The 23,610-nt window shown below is 53.0% G+C and overlaps 1 protein-coding gene across 1 annotated transcript; it reads right to left on the bottom strand.

Annotated features, from left to right (window-relative positions):
• Positions 1–117: 117 nt before the first annotated feature.
• Positions 118–22,878, bottom strand: TCOF1 (treacle ribosome biogenesis factor 1). The gene is made up of 18 exons (XM_051631549.1): positions 22,838–22,878; positions 22,441–22,582; positions 20,928–21,125; positions 20,376–20,431; positions 17,728–17,870; positions 16,901–17,007; positions 16,279–16,627; positions 15,360–15,454; positions 14,677–14,901; positions 13,776–14,045; positions 9,563–9,737; positions 9,261–9,403; positions 6,460–6,709; positions 6,128–6,207; positions 5,171–5,399; positions 3,494–4,060; positions 1,747–1,847; positions 118–1,197 (listed from the first exon to the last, which is right to left on the bottom strand). Exons 1-18 carry the CDS (start codon positions 22,876–22,878, stop codon positions 1,165–1,167), a joined length of 3,204 nt encoding a protein of 1,067 aa, XP_051487509.1. The 3' UTR covers positions 118–1,164.
• Between the last annotated feature and the right edge of the window lie 732 nt (positions 22,879–23,610).

Below are 23,610 nucleotides of genomic sequence, written 5' to 3'. Positions count from 1 at the left end.
GGAAGGTGGACTCCAAAATCCAAAATCCTTCAGAGACAGCTGAGCCCCACTGGGGGCCCTGCCACACTGGCCTGGATTTGGTCACTTCCCCTTCCCTTCAAAGCAGCTGAAGCAACATATCACCTTTTTTTTATTTAATATTCCATTAAAAAAACCCCACAAAAAAAAAATTACACCGTCTTGGCTGAGAACAGCTGCTGGACACAGCTGTTCAGTGCAACTCCAGGGACATGATAACCACTGTCGTCAGTATTAGGATAAAAACGAAACCCGAGAGTTTTCTCTCTCCCATAGTAGCAAAAGGACTGACACCACTATAATCACAGAAGGGGGGGGAGGAAAGGTAAAAGTTTCTCTTAAAAATATAACTCTGTGATGAGAAAGAGTAAGAGGTGGCAGGGTGTCAACGAGGAGGAAAGCAGTTTCTGCAAGCTGGCTCTTCTCTGGTCAAACTGCCTCCCTCAGTTCGGTTCCTGTGCAACAACTGAGCCATCAAGGGGGGCAAGAACACATCTCTGGGCCCCTGCAGGGCAGGAAGAGACAAAGTTACAGCACTCTGCTCTAGAAGTCACAGTTAAAAGTAGTTATAAATTATTATTAAAAAAAAAAAAAGTTGGAATTCTCCTGGTGAGCTTTCTTTTCCTCTCTTCTGCTTGATCTTCACCCATAAATCCTTAATCACAGGGATGCGGTACCTTTGGGGGAGAGGAGTTAAAAGAGTTAGGGATGGGGAGGAGGACAACAGCCTTACAGCTGAGCAGAGCAGGGGCAGAGCCATCTTGTCCACTTCCAGGTGGCAACATCACCACCAGCTAATCCACACCACTTTTCCAAGCTCCCTGTGGGTCAGCAGGGACAGACAGACACTGCCAGAGGCCACTCATCTCTGCTGGTGACAAGAGGACAGCAACGTCCAGGCTGGACATCCAGTTCTCAGCAGCTAAAGAGTTGAGGTCAAACACATCCAGAGAAGCCAGCACACTGCTGTGTGACTTTCCTTGCATTGCTCCACTCCCTGGCCCTTTAATCTAAGGCCAGGCTGACTCAGCGAGCATTTAGAGGGCACATTTGTCTTCCCCAGAGTGGCCCAGGAGAACTGAATTTGGCCAAGGTTACCGCCGTTCAGAGCTGCCAATTGACAGTTGCCACAGGCCATGTACCTTCTCACAGTCCTTCAGGCTCAGCTGTTTTCTTCTTCTAAAAAGAAAAGGGTGAAAAATAAGTCAGTATCATCTGCACCACAAACTTGAAGGACTCAAAGCCACAAGCCACACAGGCTTCTTGGCTACCATCTCTACAGGGACATATCCATTCCAGGGAACATTTTACAGTCTCCCTCTGCCCCTCTTCCTAGCTCTTGGGATGGGACATAGCAGCCTGCCAAGCCCTCAGAAGCTCCAGCTTCTGCTGAGAGCAACTAGATGACCAGACAGCTGAAGAGCACTCACTCTCTGGGCAGGCTCTCTGCCATCAAAAAAGGCCCCTGGGTTTGACTCTTCCAGGGAAAAGGATCTCTTGGGGAAGTGATACTGGAACAAACCCTTCTTCAAGCCACTCCAATCCCCCAGCCAAAGGTCAGGGTGTCTAAAGATGAGCTGCAATTAACTGCAGCCTCCTCTGTACTACCAGCAAGGCCAGGACAGGAATCTGTTCCTCTCCAGCCTGGGATGCTGCAGGGATGAGCATCACAACTGCAGTTCAGAACAGCTCTCCCCACAGTATCTCATCCCAGGGTCTTGCACATACCTTCTTCTTCTTCTTGTGAACCTCAGCAGAGCCATCTGCTACAGGCTCCCCTTCCAAAGACACCTTTTTGCTCTTCTTCTTTTCTTTTCCAGTCTTTTTTTCTGGGAAAGGGGAAGAAAAGTCAACTAAGAGAGAGGCTCTGGTATTGTTAGTCTCTGAGATGCAGCATAGAGTGGTAGGAGCTTAAGTTCTTGATCACATCTGAACCTGAGCAAGCTTTCCAGAGCAGTACCTGAGTGAGGACAGAGCCCTGCTATAAAGCAGCTGTGCCCCGGGCTGCTTCTCCACTACCTTTGAGCCAGAGCAGTTTGATCCCACCAGCCATGCACATGTGTGAACAGAATCACATAGGATCCCCTTCTTTCCACCTCCTACTGCACATGCACTCTGAGGTACCACTTCAATGCTGAAATAGCTGGACAAAGAGCAAAGGGAGCTATTAACACAGGATGGAGACAAGGTTTAGCTCAGCACAACTGCTCCAAGAGGCTCCAGCTCACACCTAGGCAACAGCCCACACAAGGGCTGACAGACCAGTCTGTCTACTCCAAAATACAGGGCTGCACCTCTGTGGAACAGGAGCTGCAGCAGGCTGGGACCAGCCATTCCATCCATTTTTTTATTGGTTGTTTTTTTGTGGTGTTTTGTTTTTTTTTTTTAATTTAGGAAACAACAAAAAAGATCGAGAGAGAACCAGCTCTGATTTACAAATGCAAAAGAAAAACAAATGCCTTTGCATTAGGGCAGCAAACAGAGCATTACTGAGGGATGTGCAGACAAGGAGGGCAGGAAATGCTCTTAACTGGGAGCAACAAGCAGGCAGCTGGTACCACCCTTCTCCTTCCCTAGGGATTTGAAAGCAAGACTAACAGCCCTGAGTCAAATCTCTTAAAACAAGCTGCTCACCGTGTTGCAGCAGACACTGATCAGGCAGGGTCAGGAAGGGGCACTATTGCCCCCCAGGGAACAGCAGAGGCTGACATGGCAGATGACAGCACAGATTTCAAGCCTCTGCCTGAAGAGGCTGGCAGCGAGGAGCCACGTTCAGGAAGCTCTGCCAAACACAAAGCCCTGCACATGGATGCTGAGCTTCTGCTCAGGCCCAGTATGTCAGGCACCTTCTGCCTGCCATCCCCAGCCATGTTTCACCTTAGCTCTCTGCTAGCATGTGTTGTGTTTGCCACAGAGGAGCCAGGACTGGGTGAGCAAAGCAGTTCCACACTGCAGACACAGAGCAGGGCAGCAGGCAAAGCACAGGCCTCCTGGCTGACAGCTAGCAGGAACTCTCCCAAGCCCTGCACAGGCTGGCAGGCCATGCAAGGGGGCAAAGGCGCCTCAGAGGTTCAACACAGATTCACCTCAACCCTCTGCCAGCCCTCAGCTGCTTCCAGCCAGGGTAAAAGCCAGGAAAGGAGAAAGTCCTGAAGGGACAGGTCATGCCATAGAAGATGCACAGGGACACCAGCTTTCCTCTACAAGCAGCAAGGATCAGAGCAAGTATTTAACATAGTTCCCACTGTGCTGGGCAGCTTTCTGTCTGCAACACGACCTGGTGCTGAGACTGTAGAAAAACACTGAAGTGGGGGGCTAGAAATCTGGCATAGGCTTTGGGTGGGTCAAGAGGGAAGCAGCCAAGCAAGAAGCTAAGGGGAAAGTGGGTGCTACTTACAAGGCCCTGCACCAGAGGCTGAACGTGCATCAGCTGCAAGAACCTATTGCCAATGCAGCCCAAGTGAGGGATGCTTACTTTTAGCTGATTTTTTCTTTTCCTTGCTGCCTGGCAGCTTCTCCACATCACCAGATGCTTTCTTCTTTTTCTTTTTGGGTACTTCTTCATTAGCTTGCCCTTTCCTCTTCTTCTCCTTGGGCTGCCCAACAGCCCCATCCTCTCCTGGCAGTTTCCGCTTCTGAGATGTTTTCTGCTTCTTATTCTCTTTGTCATTGCTCTTAGATGTTTTCACAGCCTTGTCTGCTGTGGAGGAAGATTTCTTCTTTTCCTTCTTCTCTTTTTTCTCCTTTTTCTTCTTCTTTTTCCCTTCCAGCCCTTCCAGCATTTGCACTACAGGAACTTTGGCAGCAGAGGTGACCTCCGTTTCGCTCCCCGAGTTTGACTCCTCTGACTGTGGGATGGACGACACTTCATGTGATGCTGGGAGCACCTGTGCCCCTTTTGCCCCAACATCATTCTCTTTCACAGTCAGGGCTTTCTTGACTGGGGGAGGTTTGAGGCTGGCATGACCTGGCTTTGTTTTTTGTGCCCCCTTCTCTTTGTTGGAGGCTCCGGTGACTTCCTGCTCTGGAGGGAGGTTGTTTTCTGTGGAAACAGTGATGAGAGAAGTCAGGGAGCACTTGTTATATAGACCACAGAGTTACTGGAGGATGGAAATAGGCATTGGAAGAGGAGTATCCAGCTCTGCCACCAAAAGCAAAACCTGCTAGCCACCCCAATTACAGCAGAGCTAGAGAAAGGTGCCTCAGCCTGAGATCAAGTATCTGGCAAGGGAACCTGTGACAACAGCCACAATAGCTTTGGGCACATCCATGGAGAACAGGGGCTAGAACAAAGGAAACTGTATCTCCAGACAGGTGAGCATAAAGTATTCCTTCCCCAGGACACCTACCCCAGTGAGCCAGAGACTTCCCAAGGTGGAGGTGGTATCCATTGCACCACGTTTAACCATCACCAACGGCCCACCTTCCAGCACCTGGGTCTTCTTGAACCTATAGTTCTCACCTTCTCAACAGCCCTTTGCACAACTTACTGACGTGCCAAAAGACCCCTGTGAGCCTCTACAGCAGGCCAGAGCTCTCAGCCAGACCAGAGCCCATCTGAAGGTGCCAGGGTCACACCAGTGCAGAAGCAGCTTCCAGCTAAGAGTCTGACAATTTGCCAACAAAAAGGTGATAGGGAAATGTCAGGACACTTCATTTCTCCACAGGTCTTCCCACTTGCTTCCCCTCCTCTGCCCTCCAGACACACTGCAGAGCCCAGAAAATACAAGGGGAGGCTGGAATACCAGCACTGCATGGCAGCAGATGTTCTTCAGCTACTGTTCAAATGTTGCTTCCTGAGGAGCCATCACGACCACAGCACACCAGTGTGGTGGGCAGAGGTTTTAGGGACGGCCCTACCTACTCCCATTAATTGCATTAATTACTGCAGAACTGCAGTAAAACTGCAGTCAAAGCAGAACTTGGAAGAGGCAAAGGCAGAGCCTTGCAAGCAGCCAGCACAGAAGGGGTGTTCAGGGAGGCTGTGGTGGCACGGGAAGCCAGCAGACGGCAGCAGCACGCCACACCACCGCTGGGCTCTGTGGTGCAGCCAGGCTGAGAACGGGGCCCCTTCCCAGAGTCACATTCCCTGTGCCAGCAGGGCTATGCTCCAGGGCCGATCCCACTCCCAGCTTTGCCGAAGGAGACCCACCTGCTTTGTGGTTTGCAGCCACCTGGTCGATGTCAGTGTCGGAATCACTGCTGTCGCTGCTGGAGCTGTTGGCTGGGGCTGCTCTCACAGAGGACTTGGGAAAGGAGTTGGCAGCAGCCACGGCTGCCTTCCCTTGCCCCACCTTGCCTGCAGGCTGGGGAGGAACTGTCTTTGATGCCTGAGGTGCTGCTGTGGTACTGGAGAGGCCCAGATAGCTTGTAAGGAGGGACTGAAAGAGCAGAGACATGCTGAGGAATCACAGCAGGGCACCTCCCAAGCACTAGACACACAGTTCTGTCTCTGCTGCTATTGCCCCCATGCTCCAAGTGAAGGGCCCACCTTTGGACACCCACAAAGTGATCCTGCACCCCTCAGCCAGCCCTGAGAGATGCCAGGGCTGCCAGGAGAAGGGTGGGCAGCACTGTCAGATGCTGGCTGAGCTTACAGCAGCAAGAGCTGAGGGTGAGAGGGTCTGTCCTCTTTGTTCTCGCCCAGTAAAGCAGGCTTGGGGGAGGCTCCTGGCCATGAGTGTGCACCCAGGCACAGCTAATGCACTGCAGATGTGCTGCACGCCCTGCACGTCACTTACAAAGGGAATTTAATAGCATGGACATGGGTTAAGTTACACATAAAAGTGGGGAAAAAAATCCTGCTGCTATTGGCACTGTTCTGGTTTAACCCTTGCAAGGCACCACCTCCCATCCCTTTTCCTGGGGAAGGCACCATAAGCCCTGGACCCAAGGCACAGCTGCCTGGGGAAGAATACAGGTTCAGAAGTCTCTTTCTGCCCCCACCAAAAGGGCCTGCTCACAGCATTGCACTGGGAGCCCCCACTTCTGTGCTGCCAAACCCACTCAGCACCCTGTTGGCTTTGTCTGAGAATTCAGCCCTTTCTCTGTCCTACCTACAAGTCAGTTGCAAGACCCCAGAGGATCCCAGCCTGCACCAGTACCATACCTGTGACATTGTCTCTTCCTCACTGGACTCCGAGGAGGAGCTCTGGGCTGGCTGGGTCCCTCCTGGTTTCTGCTGCGACCCTGCTGGAGCAGCAGAATTCATCTCATTAAACCCACTACTGCTGCCTGGGGCTGAGGTCACCTACCCCACTGCAGTTCCTGCCACCAAAAGGCCTTCTGCCTCCAAAGAAAGGGGAGTGCTCTGCCAAGCTGGAGCAGAGGAAGCCCTCCCCAAGCACTACATGAAGGTGACCCACCTCCCACAGGATAACAAAACAGTATTCCCACCCTGACCTGACCAGCAACATTGAGGGCATCTTCTTAGGAACTGACCAGGTTTGGGGGACTGCTTGGGCTTCTTCTCCTCATCACTATCTGAGGAACTGCTACTGTCTGAGGTCTCCTCTGCCTGGGCGGGTGGCATGGTCTGGCTCAGCCTGGCATCCTGCACTGCCTGCAGGCCTGGCTTCCTTGACTTGGTGGTGGGACTTCCCAGCAGTGAAGCAGTCTGTGGGACAGCAGTGTTGGCTGGAGGAGCTTTTCCCATGGGAACCGTTTGCTTTAGGGAAGGAGGAGTGAGGACCTACAGAAAAAAGAAGATGAAATGCATCTGAAGGAGGAATAACTGCTGATGCCAATCAACTACATGAAGCAGCCCAGAGCAGATGGACTTGGGATCACCTCAGCCCTTCTTCAGCTATTCTGCTCCAGTTTGGGTCAAGGTTAGTCCAAGAATCTCTCATGCAGGGCACAGATACCCCCATCTCTCCCCAGTCCACAGATGAAGCAGGCAGCTGTGGCTAAACAGACAACTCTTCACTGTGAAGGGCACTGCTATCACTAGAGAAGGAAGAAACCTGGCAGCCAGCTGGAAGACAGGAACAGCAAAGGTTCCTGGGCTACCCTCTGCTCATCTGCCTCACCTCATGGTGCAGAAACAGTGGTTATAATAGAGCAACCCTGCTCTCCCCCCTCCACGAACACGGCTCCAGCCTCAGACTCCAGCAGACCCAGCTACCACTCTCCCCAGGGAAGCTCCCCACTTGAGTCTTCCCCTTGTTACCTCTCCTGCCAGCTTGTTGTGCTCCAAGGAATCTCTGCTGGAGCTCTCAGAATCTCTGCTAACAGGGGGGACAGTGGGTGCTTTTGGCCCCTTCCCCACAGGCAGGGTGGCATTAGCCTTGGCAGCCACTGCACCTGAAACCTTTGCTGCTTTGACATTCTGCTGGGGCAGACTCTAAAATAGATGACAAAGAAAATGAGGACAGAGCACAACCTGGAGGAAAAAGAGCCAGAAGCATACACCAATCCACCATTAACTCCTGAGCCCTTCCATCATTTTCAGCACAGCCCCAAGACTCACATTTGGGTTTTTTCCCCTTTGCAGGCCAGCTGCCTCCTACGAGCCTGTGAGCAGGGCCTCTGGCACAGCCAGGAGCAGAGAAGCGAGGGCCAGCACCCCGGGAGTGCCTAAAGCATTAGTTCAGTGCCCCAAAGGCACCCATCCTGAGGGCAGACAGGCAGAATGTGATGTGCTTGCAGGCTGGGAGATCCCTAAGCACTGCAGCAGCAACAAGACTGCAGTTGGAAACCCTGCTTCACAAAGTGGGCACTCGAACTCCTACTCTCTAAAAAAAATACACATCACAAGATAATTGGCAACAGAGACAAAGCAAAGACACCAAGCACAGGGCAAATCTGCCTTCAGGTCCACAAGCAAGCAACAGATTAGAGAGCAAATCAATGAGAGGCAATTTTGTTGCCTCACATTTGAAACCTCCCATCAAACTAAACGTAAGAGGGGTTAAAAATAGAAGAGCCAGGGGCATGGAAATCAAGACACTGACATCAGGTCCAAGACACAAATGCCAGCAGAGGAGGGAGCAGGAGCGAGGAAGGAGTGCACAGCCTCCTGGTTTGTGTTACAACCGAGGCTACGTGAGCAGCCCTCCCTCTCCAGATCCCTGACAAGCTGGGCCTTTGTGGGCTGACATTTCCCTCACACAACATCTGGCCTTCAGAAAAGAAGGCAACGCTCCACCGTGCGGAGCCGCCAACCCGACACAAGCTCCCTGCCCTCTCACACACAGCTCAAGTTACAGCAACTGCCTTATTTTATACAGTCTTGGTTCTATAAACACCCTTTAATCAAGGACTGTGCAGGCTGGCTGCCAGCCCACCAGCTGGGGGGAGACAGCCTTTCCACTGGCCACAGCATCAGGCCAACACAGGGAAGGGTCTTCTTGAGTGCACATAATCCCCCTCTCCCAGGAAGGGAGCTGGAAACACAGGGGACACGTGAGTGCAGGACAAGAAGCACACTTGGCCTCTAAGGCCTGAGCTCAGAGTATCAGCCAAGCCACCATCACCACAAAGGAACAGTAGCCACATTGCTCAGTCAATGCTTCTTCATGTGGTTTCTTTCTCAGGCTCAAAATGCAGCATAAGTGCAGAGACACCCCAGCCAGCTTCTCACTCAGGCAGCTCCTGCTCTTGGGAGCTCAGTCACAGCCCTGTGGGACTGGCATGAGGAGATGTGACACAGAGACTCAGGTGAGAGAGCTGGGATGGGCTTCACAACATTCAGCAGTGTCTCAGCATGGATTTTGGGTCTCCAAGACAGGAGTCTGGCTCCTGCAGCTGAAAGGGAGCAGGACCACTTCAGGGCACAGCCTTCCAGCCTCCCAAGGCTTGTGGAATGGGGGGTCCAGAAAGCTCCAGCCACACCCCACACCCAAGAGTTTGGGAGGAATCAGAGGGTGGGCTGCCTCAGAGCTACCAAGCTCATGGAAAGACTCTGCCTGCAAGGACTTGGCTGCTTTTCCAGTCTAACTCCCTGGAGCAGGGCAAACAGGACAGAATCCCAGAGGAGGTCTGGGCTCATGTGTCTACCCATGCTCCTGGCAAACCATTCCCACTCTCCACTGCTCTCACACACTGCAAACTTGCTACAGCTGAGTTGTGCACCCAGAGCTGGATTCAGTGAGACCCTGGGATGATGCCAAGAAAATCAGACCCAGCCAAAAGGAGCCTCCTCTCTGCACTGCTCATCACCCACCCAACTACCACCTCACAAGCCCTGAGACCTCCTGAGCATGCAGGACTAACAGCATCCACACCCAGTGGCTCCTTACCTGAGAAGGGGGCACAATCTCCTCCTCTGAATCGGACTCCTCGCTGGAATCATCGCTGCTGTCCACAGGTGGAGGGGCTGGCACTGGTGCTGGAGCTGGTCCTTTCTTCACATTTGTTGGCTGGGGCACAGCATTGGTTTTCACTGCAGGAAAAGCAGAAAGAATTTCACCATGAGAGAGTTGCTCTGCATGGCTGACCAGAGCAGGAGCTAGCACAACAGGCTGGGCTGTGGACATGCAGGGGAGAGAAGGAAATCCGTGCGGATGCAGGTGAGGGATCCTGACCATAGCAGGAGACTCACCAGCTTGCGGAGGCTGTGTCTGTGCTGCTGGGGACTCCTCTTCACTGTCAGATGAGTCACTGCTCCCACTTTCTGAGACTTGGCTTTTCAAGGTGCTTCCCACTGCTTTTTCAGGGAGCTCAGCTTTATCAGCCTGGCTCAGGTTGGGAACAGGCCCAGCCTGTTCTGTTAACCTCTTAACAAAAAAGAAACACAGGCACAGAAACGTGGTATTAGTACAGGTGGTGTTTAGTTTAAGTGCAGTTTCAGCTCAAGCTGTGTTTTGTTTTAACCTGACACAGCTGTTTCTTAACACTCACTCCAAACCTGGCATGTAAAGATTGGAAGGGGCTTCAGTTACTGCCTGGACAGAGCTGCTGAAGGCACATACCACTGCATTTAGCAATTGGCTTTTGACACAAAGCCCAAGCGTGTTTTACCACATGAGCATGCAGGACTAACAGTGCTCATGAGCTCTTAATAGCAGTTCCTTGCTGAGGCCAAGACACTGGCTGGATGGAAGCCTGAAGGCAGGAGAAGTGCTGCTACCCTGAGACCCCATTCCATGGAATTTAAGCCTGCCATTTAAGCACAACCTCCCCCCAGCTGGGGGATTCAGCAGGAGCTGGGAAACCTTGTGCCAAAATTCTTGCAAGAGTCAGTATGAGCAGCTACACCCCAGAGCTGCTGGAGAGCTCAGTGGAGAGACAGGATTTGGGGATACAGAGGACAGGCTGGAACCCACCTTAGAAACTTATCTGTCAACAGGTCATCTATTTCCAACACCAGACAAGTCTCCTGACAAAAAAAACCCAACTCTTCAATTCACTTGCACTGTGCCTTTTTACAACACCCCTCAACACTCTGATGTCCCAGGACAGGCCATCAGCTACTGTCCCAGTCAGCTGGTGTTTCAGCACAAGGAAGCCCTGGTTATTCAGCAACAGGTACACAATGGCCAGGTGAGATGATCTCTTCCCAGCCCCTCTCCTGGCTTGGGCTGCGGGCTGCAGACTCCCGTCCTGCATGCTGCTGAGGGCACTGGTGGCAGGGGGAGTACTTGCCAAGGGATACAGGGTAACTTCACCACCCACAGACATTCTCCAGGCTTGCAATGCTCTGCACCCACTCAGTTTACTGCACTCATGGCTCATCTCTGGGCTGCTCTGACAAGGAGCACACCACGCTTGCCAGGACAGGCAGACCCCATCCGATCTGCACGTGACAGCAGCTCCATGCAGTGCTCAGTCTCCAGCCCTCCTGCAAGAAGGCAGGGAGACTCCTGCCCAGCTGCACAGCCCCTGTCGTCCTCCTTTCCCAGCCCTGCCATGTTAATGCAGCAATACCCTCTCTCAACCTGCAGCAGAGGACCAGAAGGACTTCAGCGGCTCCAGCCCACCAGGGGGCTGCTCCAAGCCAGGAGCCTAGAGCTCCAGCCTAGCAGCCTTCTCAGAGGACAGATCTTACCACACGTCCTGGCACAGCCCCACTGAAGGCTGCCACTGGGGCAGTGTTTATCATCTCCAAGACAAACACTAAACAGACAACAGCATCTGCATGTTTATCCCACCACAGAACAGTTCTCTGCACAAGCCAAGCACATTTTGACTCCGCTTAGAGAAACAGAAACCTCCACCAGCACTTGGGGAGGGGGGGGATTGCAAACCTCACTTGTTTTGTTTTGATACCAGTGAGTCACTATCTCCAGGAGAGAGGCCAGATTGGCAATGCTGAAGAGAGAGAACTACTTGAAGCAGGCACAATTCACACACTCTACTCCAACAAGCTAGCTCTTCTCCCTCTTGTTCCAAGCACTGCTGTGCAAGGGAACAGCCTACCAAGATCAGACCCCACCTGCTCACTTTTAAGACCTTCATAGCCACGAGACTTGTTTCTCCCTCTGCTCAGATGCACGGTTCAAGGGATGCTTTGTCTTCTAACTTAGCAAGAGACTGAGGAAGAGCTGCCACACAGAGGCACCCTGACACAGAAAGAATGTAGGAGCATCCACAGAGAAGCCACCATAAGCTTTGCACAGCCTCAGGATTCCTCAGATCTTTCTGGGAGGTCCCTTCATTGACCTAATCTCGGTCACTGCCAGGTGGATGACAGGCACCATGTCCTACAGTGTGGGACCAGGCCAGCATCATGGCTGAGCTACACCCAGGGAGCAGAACACCACAGGCAGAGAGCTTCTGACAACTCGAGTCACAGGTACCAAAGTAACTTGGAGAGGAGGAAAAGAATTCAAGAGGAAATACTTTGTCCTGCTCCCTCTCCAGCCCCCAAGCCAGGAGCTGCCTGTGGCTCAGTGTGTGATGACTCAGCTCCTGCACAGCCCATCTGCCACTCGCAGCTCCCTTTGCATCATGCAGCTCTGCATGACAAGGGGGGAAACATCGCCCAGCCACGTGCACCCAGCACGTTCTAACAATCCCTCTGAGAACACTGTAACAACCACACTCCCTGGCTGCCTGTGCACCACAGAAGCACCATCAGCAGATCAGGACTGAGACCAGTATCTCAGCTCTGTAACAACACAGCAAAGGCAGGACTGCCACCTGCAAGGGAGCAGGGTTCAGGGAGGGAGAGAGGCCTTCCATCTCTTAGGATATCGGGCCTCTCCCCACAGGGCCTGTGGTCCATGATGAAAACTTGCAGGCACAGCTTCCTGGGATGCTTAAGGAAGACCAGGTTCCCAACATGCACATGCACGTGCATCTCACCCCAGTCCTGGCAAACAGAAGCCAAAGCCTGTCCATGGAGGGCCCGTGTGCCATCTCTGGCCCAGAATGTCCAGGACAGAAGCAGAGCAAAATTAAGTTCCAGAAGAAAGGCAGCTCACAGCATCTTTAAGGTCAATCCAGACTGTCCCCCATCACCACCCTTCCCCCCCAAAACATAGAAAAACCATGTCAACTTCTTTCACTAAATATTCCTAAGTCTTCAGGGGTAAACATACCAATTAAGCAGTTCAATTTAAGCATGATGTTCATTTTAATTGTGCTAATCCACCCCCACAGGGAAAGATGAAGCTGCTTCCAACGCTCTGTATCTGTTTGGATCTTGCACAGAAGCCAGAGGAAGTTGCAGGATACAGTAAGTCAGTAGTTACCATATGCCCAAGTAGCAGATGGTGAGGATGAGCTAAGAAGAGTTTGACTGAGAGGACAGGATGGTGGACACAGCTAAGCCTAACAGTCTATCTTCAGGCTTCCCTCGTGGTCTCTGCCTGCAGGATACTACCATGGGAAGAAACAGCCTGCTTGGTAAAAATAGAGCTCCCTGGATGACAAGCTCTTCCTTGAGGACCGTGGCTGCCGAGGGAAAATCACCAGTTTGCAAGAAGGAAGATGCTGAAGTGGTTAAAGGGCTGTCAGCAAGATGGCTACCTGCTGCTGCCAGCTTCAAGTCAACACTGGAGAACAAACCCACTCCAGCAGGTCCCTTCACCTACAACTCTGCTGGAGTGGATAAGTGCCAATAGTTTCCCAGTCAGACCCCACGGCACAGCTATCAGAATGGCTGCTCCTGCGAGCCAAAGCTGAATCTTGACATATAATCATGCAGGAAGAGAGCAGCACAGAGCCAACTGCTAGAGATGCATCCCCCTCCACCCACCTTAGCAGACCAAGGCTATAAAGACAAAAATGCAGAGCCTCTCTGGCTCCTGCCTGTCAATAGCAAAAGGACGTGTTGACAAAGAGCCTCCTTGCAAGGACACGTGAGGCTCTGCCCCCAGCTTCCCTTCCTCCCCAGCAGATAATAGCTGCCAACTTCAAAATGCTGCATTCAGGGCACTTCCCAAAGATCCCTGCAGCTCAGAGTCAATGCAGAAGGTCTCCATACAATAGGCCTCCCTAGGGATTCAGCCACCTGAATCCAGGTTGGGTTCATGGTCCTTCTCACAAGAGAGGTCTAAACAAACCCTCACAGGAGAGCCAAGACCAAGCTATCTGTGACCCTGCACCCAAGGCTCATTCCAGAGAGGCAAGACATGAGTGGAGCCAACCAGCTGGTATCCAGTAGGTTAGACTTTCTCTGCTACAGCTGGGTGAAAAGTAGGCTATACTTGTTTCCAGGTAGAAAGAAAGATCTTGCTCTCTGAAGAACCAAGACACAACATACTCCATGCTACTGGTGTTTCAAGGAGAGCAGTGGTAGCATTTAAGAGCTAAACAATTATACTGAGTATCCCATCCCCTGGCACTGGGCTGGATGCAGTACCACCTACCTTCTGGCTGATGGGCACAGGGAGACTCTCGTCTTCACTGCCTGAGGAATCGGAGCTGTCTGCTGGCTTTGTGCTTTCAGCAGGCTTTGCAGGAGCAGAAGTCTTTCCCAGCTTGGTTTTGGCCTGCTGTGGTACTCCCAGTTTTGGGGCTGGCTTCCCTTGGGACAATGGAAGTGTTTTTGCTGGATTTGCTTTGCCAGAGAGTGATGTTGCTGGTGTAGGTTTCACTGGGGGTGGGACGGCTTGGGAGGATTTTGGAGGTGGCTTTGCCTGGACAAGATAAGAACAGCATGAAACAAGGCAAATCCCACAGCAGCACCATTTATTTGCTCAGACTAACCAAGGGAAGAGATTTCAGAGCCCCCTGGGAAAGGCAAATGCTGAAGGCCGATTAGCAACTGGCAGGAAGCACAAGGATTCCTTTCATCTAGCTGTGTGGGGATAGTCTCCAAAGACAAGAAAGCAAGACCAGACATTGCTCATCAGCTTTCTGATGCTACCAGTCCCCTCCAGTGAGGAACACTGGAGCACTCTGCACTCTCCACAGCAGGGAAGCTAAGCTGCACTAGAGTTCAACAAATTAGATACTATTTATTGCAATTTATAGCTGAGAGGCAAATTCAACTATGACAATTTGCCTCCTCAGGTGGGAAAGTAATTGCTGGGCTCTTTTTAATTTAAAAGTACTGGTGGATATTTTATTTTTTTTTTAAAGAAAGGTACAATGGCTTAATTAAGGCTCAGAGCAAAGACACTGAGGTGCCTTTCAACACCCCAAGCCTCTTTTCTCCTGTCCCCACCATGACTTTGCACTACATGCATTTACAAAATTTTCTTTTCACTGCAATTCCCAGCCCTGGAGAGGTGAGCAAGGAAAGACATGAGTCCTGGACAGACGTACTTGTGTTACTGATGGAGGTTCCTCATCTTCACTGTCTGAGGAGTCACTGCTCTCTGAGGCGTCATCGGGCTTTGCAGCCCCAGGAACTGTTGTGGATGCAGGTTTGGTCTGGTTTGGTGCTGCTGCTGTTTGCCTCACTGTATTCTTCTTGAGGGACACTGAAGCACCAGGAGCACTTTTCAGAGGTTCTGCATTAACCTGAGCTGGTTTTGTAGCTGGTTTTGCCTGGGAGCAGAGGGAACAAAAAGGAACAGAGTAATCAGGTAACGGTTCACAAGAAACCAGTTGAGAGCTGTAAATGCATGGAACCTGTTTTAAGGAAGGCAACCCTGACAACTTTGATCAGGATAGGCTTGTTCAATTCCATGGCCTGGGGACTATCTGAAGCAAACTACTTTCTCCAGCCTGACTAGCTCTGTGGAGTTGCACACCAATCACCTCCTACAGATCAAAGGGTCTCCCTCAATTTCAGGCACTAGGAGGAACTGGGATGGAACAGCTGATGCTGGCAGGGGTTAGTGGGCTCTCAGCCACACAGTGTGTTTCTCTGGCCTTGGGTTTAGGGATCCCACACACCCAGAGAAGGGGGTGTTGTCAGAACAGAGCATTGCAGCATGTCCTCTCTCCTTCAAGGGAAGGAAAGTGATTTCCTAGAAACAAAGGAACGGGGCTGGAAAGGTTACCTGGCCTGCTGGAGTTGCAAGCTCCTCCTCAGAGGATGTCTCATCACTCGATTCCTCACTGCTGCTCTCAGCAGCCCCAGCTGCCTGCTTCAGCTCTGAAACACAAGTGAGGAGATGTCACAGCTGCTGCCTGCTCTGAGCTCCCAGAGCATGATGCTAATGCAGCTTTTGAAGTCAAGAAAACAAAACAAGTGACAGAGAGAGCTAACGGGATTTGCAAGGAAAAAGGCCTAGTCCTGCTGAAAGCATCAGTGGCCTGCTGGGAACAGCTTCTCCAGACAAATGTCGGCCCACAAACACCACTCCCCCAAGGGCAGGCAGAGGTGGCAAATCCTTCCTGGCCACCCTCTGACCCTACAGGGAGCTGTCCGGCCACACACAACTCCATGCAAGGGCACCCAGCCTGCATGGACCACCCCTGGAAAAGAGCCAAGAGGATAATTTTCGGAGCTTCTGTGATCTATTCCTCACCCCCTTGTCTCCCAACACACACACTTCAAAGCAGTAAGAGAGATTTCCCTAAAGACCTCGAAACCAAAACTCAATCACTTTGCAACTGGGAACAAGGAGAAGATGCTGCAGTGCCTTTTCCAAGAGCTGAAAGCTTCTACAGTATCAGCACTGCATCTCCTCCAGATAGGCTCTGCTGTCATCTCCCACCCCGCAGCACTGGGTGCTGCCAGACAGACATCTTAGCACAGTCTGCTGCTTGAAATGGGAGCACGTGTGCGGGATTCATCCCACAGAGCTCCAGACCTGGCTGCTCTGCAGCATCCTCACAGCCTCCCCAAGGAACAACCATCACTCTGAGCTTTCCAGCGAGGGAACTGGAAAGGAACAGGTTGAGGGCACAGCCCAGTCCTGAGTGGCAGCAAAGCTGGAGCACGTGTGCATTTACCCCACCCTGCAGGCTCCTTACCTACTTTGGGAGCCGGGACATTCGCAGCCGGCGTCTCTTTTTCCTCCTCACTCTCTGACGAGGAGCTGCTGCTGCTGGAGGTTCCTGCTGCTTTGGTCACTACTGGTGCTTTGCTTTGACCTACTTTGGCCACTGCTGTTGTAGCCTGTCCAGGCTTCCCAGGACTGGGCAGTTTCTGCCCAGCCTTGGCCGGAGTTGCAGCAGCCACCGGTGCACTGGGCTGCTGCTTATTGGAGAGCACAGTCCTGCTGGGAGCAGCGAGCGCCGCAGCTCTGCCTGCTGGGGCAGCAGGTTTGTGAGGAGAGTGCAGGGAGTTGGCAGCTTTGCCACCCACCACAGCTGGGGTCACCTACAGGGAACAAAAGAAATTAGATGCCTATGAGGGGTTAAACTGGACACAACAAACCTCGAAGAGCAAATTGGCAGCTGGGCAAGTCATGGAGTTCTTTAGGGAAGCCCATAGGGGGACAGGTATCTAAGAGAAGGCTAATGCCAAAATAGGTGGGTTGTGTAAATATGAATTCCACGTCAACCCCACCACTCTACCCATGTCAGTGAGTCTGGGACAGCTGTGGCCTCAGAGTACTCTCACCCTTCAAAGCCAAGAGGAGTACTTCCTTACCGTAACTGCACCCTTCCCAGCTGAAGTCTCCTCTTCTGATGAGGAGTCCTCATCTTCACTGCTGTCTATAGTCACTGCTGAGTTGGTGGGCAGGGAAAGGCTGGCTGCTGCACAGGAGAGAGCCACAGGGAAATTGTGTGAGATCCTCTCGCACTGAGATGGCCTCTGGTCTGCAGGAAAGCCCCAGCAGGCAGGGCAGGGTCCCATCTCCACACTTGCCCCAACACCTCTGCTCTTGGGACAGACAACTGCTTTACTCCTCCAGCCCATCCTTCTCCCCACCACCAAGACAAGGAACCTGCCTAGATCTGCATGTTTCCAAGAGCTGGTCTACAGGAGATGAGACTGAGCCAAAACGTATCAGACACATGGGGTTTTGTTAGACTGTGCAAGCAAACACCTCCCACATCAGCTGCACCAGGGAACTATCCCCACTTCAGACACAGGGCTCTGGCTTTCCAGACCAACTAACGAGTCCTTCACTCATGCAGGAGACAGACCTGCCTTTGTTGGCCCAACAGACACCTGGGACCAACCAGAAGGTGCTCCACAGTGGACAGTGTCAGGTTCCCAAGTCTTCATCCAATCAACACCACCTATCCCTCCCCAACGAATCATAATAGGATTTTTTCTAGCTTCAGCTGACATCTGTGCTCCTCAGAAACTCCAAAAGAACAGGGTGCTAAATTGGTTGTCCTACTTTTCTATGAGCACAAGGGAATAGCCTTCACTTTAGAAAGCATTTTCTCTAGCCAAGCAAGTTGGGCTGCTCCTTCACCAGCCTCCAACCCTTCTATGTCAGCTCCAGGGAGATGAAAGGCTCCTACCGTTTGCAGCTTTCGCCTTCTCTTTCTCATCCTCTTCCTTCTCTGAGCTCTCAGAGCTGCTCACAGGATCAGGAACTCGGATTTTTTCTGGGATGGCTGCCTCCTCATCACTCACCTTTCTTCTCCTGGAATTTGAGGGAGTTCTGGGGGAAGAGAATTTGTGTCAAAACCAGGGGGGGAAAAAAATCCTGAACAAACTGGAATACAGTAATTCATCCACTGTCAGGTCAGGCTCCAAACTAAGGACACACTGTCATTCCTCTACAGCTCTGCAGGAGTGGAAGAAATACTTTTCAGTCCTGCAAGGAACATCTCCAGTCCTCCTCAGGCACCTCCTGAGAGCACCATATCCCTGCAATACTCAGGGAGGACACCACAGAACAAATTCTGTGTCCAGGAGTCAGCTATAGCCTGGCAGTCAGTAAATGCAGTCCCAGGGCTGGGGCAGTGATTCCCAAACAGGCCTTGGTGTTCCACAAGGCCAAGAGAAGTGAATCTGAAGGCAGCAAAAGCCATCTGAACTTGGGCTCAGAGGCCAAAAGGACAGAAAAGTCATGTTGCAGGGAGATTTAAGAGAGGAAGAGTCTGGACCTGCAGAAGATGCGTTGAAAGGGAGGAAGAGGCCACAGATGAGCATTAAAGACTTAAGCTGTTCAATTGGGTTAAAACATTAAGCTGCAGAAAGATGTTTCCAGGCTCTGAATCCTACCTGTACCAGAACAGATGATGTGGCTAAAGTTATCTTTAATCTTCAAATGAGAACACAGGCAATACACTTGCTTTATTATGAGGATAATGTTGGCTGAGCACACGCCTGTGTGACTCACACAGGCAATACTTTTAAGCCCCAAGACATGTAATTATCAGAGGCAAAACTACTCACTTTTGTGCCAGTTCAGCTTATTTTATTGATCTGATTTAAAAATAAGATCAGCATAACAATTTGGCCAGTAATTATGAGAGCATTTCAGTAGTGTAGCTACAACAGCAAGTCTTCTGCAAGCAGGCAAGGCTGAAGGCACATTTGCAATTACAAAGTCCTGTTCACTACTGCAATAATCCCTTTAATAAAATATTAGGGAAAGCCACACAGCCAGCTACAACACTCCAACACCTTCCTGATCCACTAGAAGCCAACAGCACAACAGAGACTGCTGGAGAACTTGTTGTGAGCAACCAGGGGCCCAGAGACACCCCATGAGGGAAAAGAGGGTTGTTTTTTTTCATGCCCCAAGCATTTGAGGGCTCTGGCTGCTCCTGGGGCTGAGCAGGTTCCAGCTTCCCCAGCTCACAGGCACCATTCCACCCCTCCCAGCATCCTGAAGCACAGCCCTGGAGGGAGGCCACTCCTAAGGAACTGCAAATCCCAACCCTTAGGTTCACTTTATAGGAGACCCTGAAGGAGAGCACCAAGGATAACCTTGGTTAGATGGGCAAGAGCTGCAGCACAGCTGGAGGAGAGACATTTTCAGGCCAAACACCAACGGAAAGGGGAGCACTCCAGGACAAAGCTACTGGTCAATACATCACTCATGGTGACTCCAAACCAGGTGTAACCCTGGGGGACAGAGACAACAGGCATACCTGTGGGGTGGGACCACAACAGAGGGGTGACACTACAGAGAAAGATTTAAATGTGATGTGGGTGCCCTGCTGCTCCCCAAGCTTTAAAAGCAACAGTGTCTGGAAGGGTTTGCTGTAGCACCCAGCAGAACCAGCACAGAGAAAGGTCACCATCAGTACCCAAGAGAGCATTCAATTGTTAAAGGAAGGAACTGCAAGCCTGTTTCTTCACTGCTACATCCTCACCTAGATCCAGACCTTCTCCTGCTCAAGTACGAAAATCATGGAGATACAAGAGCAAGAACTGCAGCAGCACCAAGGCAAGAGGGGTTCTAGCAGAAGACACCTCTGAAGCAAACACCCACCTGCCACAGCCACAGTGAGCACCTTCACTCCAGCAACCCTCAAGACAGGCACAGAAACCCAGCTCCAGCCTGGCTCTGGCTCTCCAGCCTCTCCACAAAGCCAGGAGAGTGCAGGATGGGTGCAGGTGTTGGAGCATCCCACTGATGGGAAGACTCCACACTGCAGACCTTCCTGTAGGGTACTCAGCAGAATAACTGCGTGGGAAGGGGTTGGGATGAACATGTCAGGGCTTGAGAGGACAGGCTGAACCCAAAGGACCTCCTCTGAGTCAGAGGATACACAATCTATGCTAAGGTTTAAGTCCCTGTAAGAGCATTGGCATTTCAGCATCTGCTCAGGCTCCCTTGGGTCAATTCCTGACAAGCACGTGGCTTTAAACAGAAAGTGAAACTGGGGAGAAAAAAAAATGCCAGTAAAGCCCAAGTCTCAGCCCCACAGTCCTCCAGCATCAACCCCAACGAGCAAGAACAGCATCAGCCTCTCAAAACCAGAGCAACAACTTGTCTCCAACTTCAGGGAGTTTGAAACCAACATAATCTTTTAACATCTGAAACGAATCGGTCTGAAACCAAAAGCCCAGGAGGAAAGCCTGCCGAGCACAGTTATCACCGGGAATACCCCAACAATGGGAAACTCCAGCAAACCAAGATGGCACGTGCCATGCATCCTGCCTGCTGAGGCGGCCCGGGATCTGACGGAGATCTCCTCCTTCCACTTACTTTTCCCAGTGGGTGAAGATGTCCTCAAGAGAGGCCGAGAGGGAAGGGAGCAACTTCTGCGAAAGCAAAGGGAACGCGAGTGAGTCCCGGGGTCTGGATGGAGCCCCCGGACCAGGAGAACCGGAGACGGCGGAGCCCCCCGCCCCCCCCCCCCCTCAGGAAACCGAACGGGCCCTCCCCGCACGAGGCTCCCAGCAAAGCCCCCCGGGGCAGGAGGGCCGCGCTGCACCCGGGGCCCCGATCTCCCGGCGACATCCGCAGGCGTTCGGGAGCAGCCGCCGCCGGTACCGGGCGGCTCCAGGCCCCCCCGGCCGGGGCAGCCCGCGGGGTCCCGCTCGGGGCCGGGCCAGCACGTGGGTGCAGCGCGGAGCCGGGGCCGGTGCGGAGGCACGGCGGGCCCGGCCCCTCTCCCAGCACAGGCCCGGGACGCCCAGCGCGGGCCCAGCACCCCCGGCTCCCTCACGGGGCACGGGACCCCCCAGCCCCAGCGAGGCCCCGACTGAGCTCCCCCCGCAGCCCCTCGCCCCGCCCCAGCCGGCGCTGCCCCGTTACCTGCCCGCTCTGCGCCTGCAGCTCGCGGGCCGCCCGGGCGAAGCCGCCGCGCAGCAGGTGCTGGTGGATGAGGGCGAGCAGCTCCCGCCCCCCCCCGCCCCTCCGCCGCCATGGCCCGCTCGGCCCGGCCCCGGCCCGCGTGCCCCGCGCCGCTTCCGCTTCCGCTTCCGCCGCGCGGCCTGCCGGGAAACGTAGTCCCTGGGGGAGGCGGGAGGGGCGGGAGCAGGGCGGGCTCTGGGGCGGGGGGGGGGGGGGGGGGGGGGGGGGCCGGTCCGCGCCGATATACTTTTCATTTTACGGGGAGGGGGGGGGAATAAATAAAGATCACGCTTGGGGGAAAAGAAGCCCCCTGCAAGGGAGCAAAAGGGAGGCGTGGAGTAACAAGGCAGCTCCCGCTGACAGCGAAACAGCAAGAGGTAGGGAAGAAATAGATCCGAGCTGGAGGAAAAACGCATCCCAAGGAGTCAATGGCCTGGCCTGGAGACGTGGAAGGGCTGGGAAGGAGCCCTGCGCACGGCTGAGCTTGGCCACAGCCCGGAGCACCGGGTAGACAAGGCTGTATTAACATATCATTAACATATCGCTGTGCTGTCACCACACTGACGCGCCCGCAGGCAGGGGGGACCCTGCCAGCAAAAAGCCCCCTGAGCAGGCGCGGGGAGAATCATAGAATCAATCATAGAATCATAGGGGTTGGAAGGGACCTCGAAAGATCATCTAGTCCAACCCCCCTGCCAGAGCAGGGTCACCTAGAGTACATCACACAGGAAGGCGTCCAGGCGGGTTTTGAATGTCTCCAGTGAAGGAGACTCCACAACCCCCCTGGGCAGCCTGTTCCAGTGCTCTGTCACTCTCACAGTGAAAAAAATGTTTCTGATATTCACCTTAAACCTCCTATGCTCCAATTTGTATCCATTACTCCTTGTCCTATCACTGGTCATCACTGAAAAAAGCTTAACTCCATCTTCTTGACACTCACCCTTTACGTATTTGTAAACACTGATGAGGTCACCCCTCAGTCTCCTTTACTCCAAACTCAAGAGACCCAGCTCCCTCAGCCTTTCCTCATAAGGGAGATGTTCCACTCCCTTCATCATCTTTGTGGCTCTGCGCTGGACTCTTTCAAGCAGTTCCCTGTCCTTGAACTGAGGGGCCCAGAACTTCAAGCCTCGCCGCTTCAAGACGGAGGCGAGGGAGGCGCTGACCCGCCGTGCCCGGCGGCAGAATGTCGTCCGGTGTTTTTCACCTTTTGGGGTATAAAAGTGGCGCTTGCACGTCGGGGAAACTGATCTGGCTCTGCGGAACCCCCCCCTTGCTCCCTTTGCTGCGCAGGACAGGACATGAAAGCAAACTCCTTGATTCTGTGTGTGAAGCAGCTTCTTGCAGGCCGGGGGACAGACCCCGCCGTCCGGACGGCGCCGGGGGAGCTGCTGGCAGGGTAACAGGAACAGTTTCTTCACCCAAAGGGTTGTCAGGCCCTGGCACAGGCTGCCCTGGGCAGGGGTGGGCTCACCAGCCCCAGAGGCATCTGAAAGCCACGTATATGTGGCGCTGAGGGACACGGTTTAGTGCTGGGCTCGGCAGGGCTGGGTGAGCGGTTGGACCGGATGATCTGAACAGTCTTTTCCAACCCAAACGATCCTGTGATTTTCCAGCTGTGAAGAGGGAGGCCTCCCTCCTGCAGCACCCCAGCGATGAATCCTCAGGGCTGCTTTAGCACCGGCTGGGCATTAAGCTGCCCAGAGGAGCTGCTCAGGCATTTTTTGGGGCTAAAACAAGCAAACAGTGAGGGGAAAACGGGCGCTCCTGACACAGAGCAGCTGTTGGAGAGGGGCCGTGCAGCAGGGGGGCTGCCCTGTTACCACCCCCCACCCCACAGTGATACTTTCCAGGAAAAAAACCTGGCTCACTTTGGCAGAGGTTTATTTTTGGAAGTTTCAATAATGTCCATGGTGCGCCTGCTGCTCGCTCAAGATACAGACCCTTTATTTGTTCTTAGAGTCAAAGATTAAATATAAAACTGGCCGGGCTCCAGCTGGCTCCTGCACCAAACGTCTTTGACACCAGCATCATCCAAAGCCGTAAAGCCGGTGGCCAAGTGGCAGTTTTACAGCTCCTGTAAATGAAATGCAGGCCTGGCTGGTCCTTTTTGGGGCTGACCTCCCCCTGCACAAACAGGCATTGATGGTTGGTGCGAACCTGGCCGCAGCACTTGCCACAGCGGGGTGGCCGGCCTGGGTCGGTGTCCCAGCACCACTGGCACTGCTCTGAGGTGACCCAAGGTGTGAGGTCTGAGCAGCTGGTGGCCTGGTTTGGAGACCTGATTCTCCTCACCGGAGAGGAAGAGACAGATAAAGGCTGGTAGAGACAGAGAAACACCAAGGGTGTCTCCTGGGAATGCTGTGGACCAGGGCTGAGAGGACAGAGGCAGCCTGGGGCAGAGCCTGGGGCAGCTGACTTCAGGGGCCACTGAAAATGAGATGGGTTGGAGGAGATTCAGCCTCTGTGGTCCACAAGTATTTGATGAACAGATTTGGACCTCTTTTGACATGGTCTGGAATGGTTTTATAACCCCCAGGAAAGGTGGCAGTTCGCTTTGTTTGTTAAAAAACAAATCCTAGCACCAAATGAACCCTCCTCCAGCCCTGTCCCTGCTCATCAGGTGTGCAGCAGCCTGGTGTTT

The sequence above is a fragment of the Apus apus genome, chromosome 13 (genome assembly GCF_020740795.1).
Source record: "Apus apus isolate bApuApu2 chromosome 13, bApuApu2.pri.cur, whole genome shotgun sequence".
Classification (NCBI taxonomy): Eukaryota; Metazoa; Chordata; class Aves; order Apodiformes; family Apodidae; genus Apus; species Apus apus.
The sequence above is the reverse complement of the archived record's forward strand: the minus strand, read 5'-3'. Positions and strand labels throughout refer to the sequence as shown.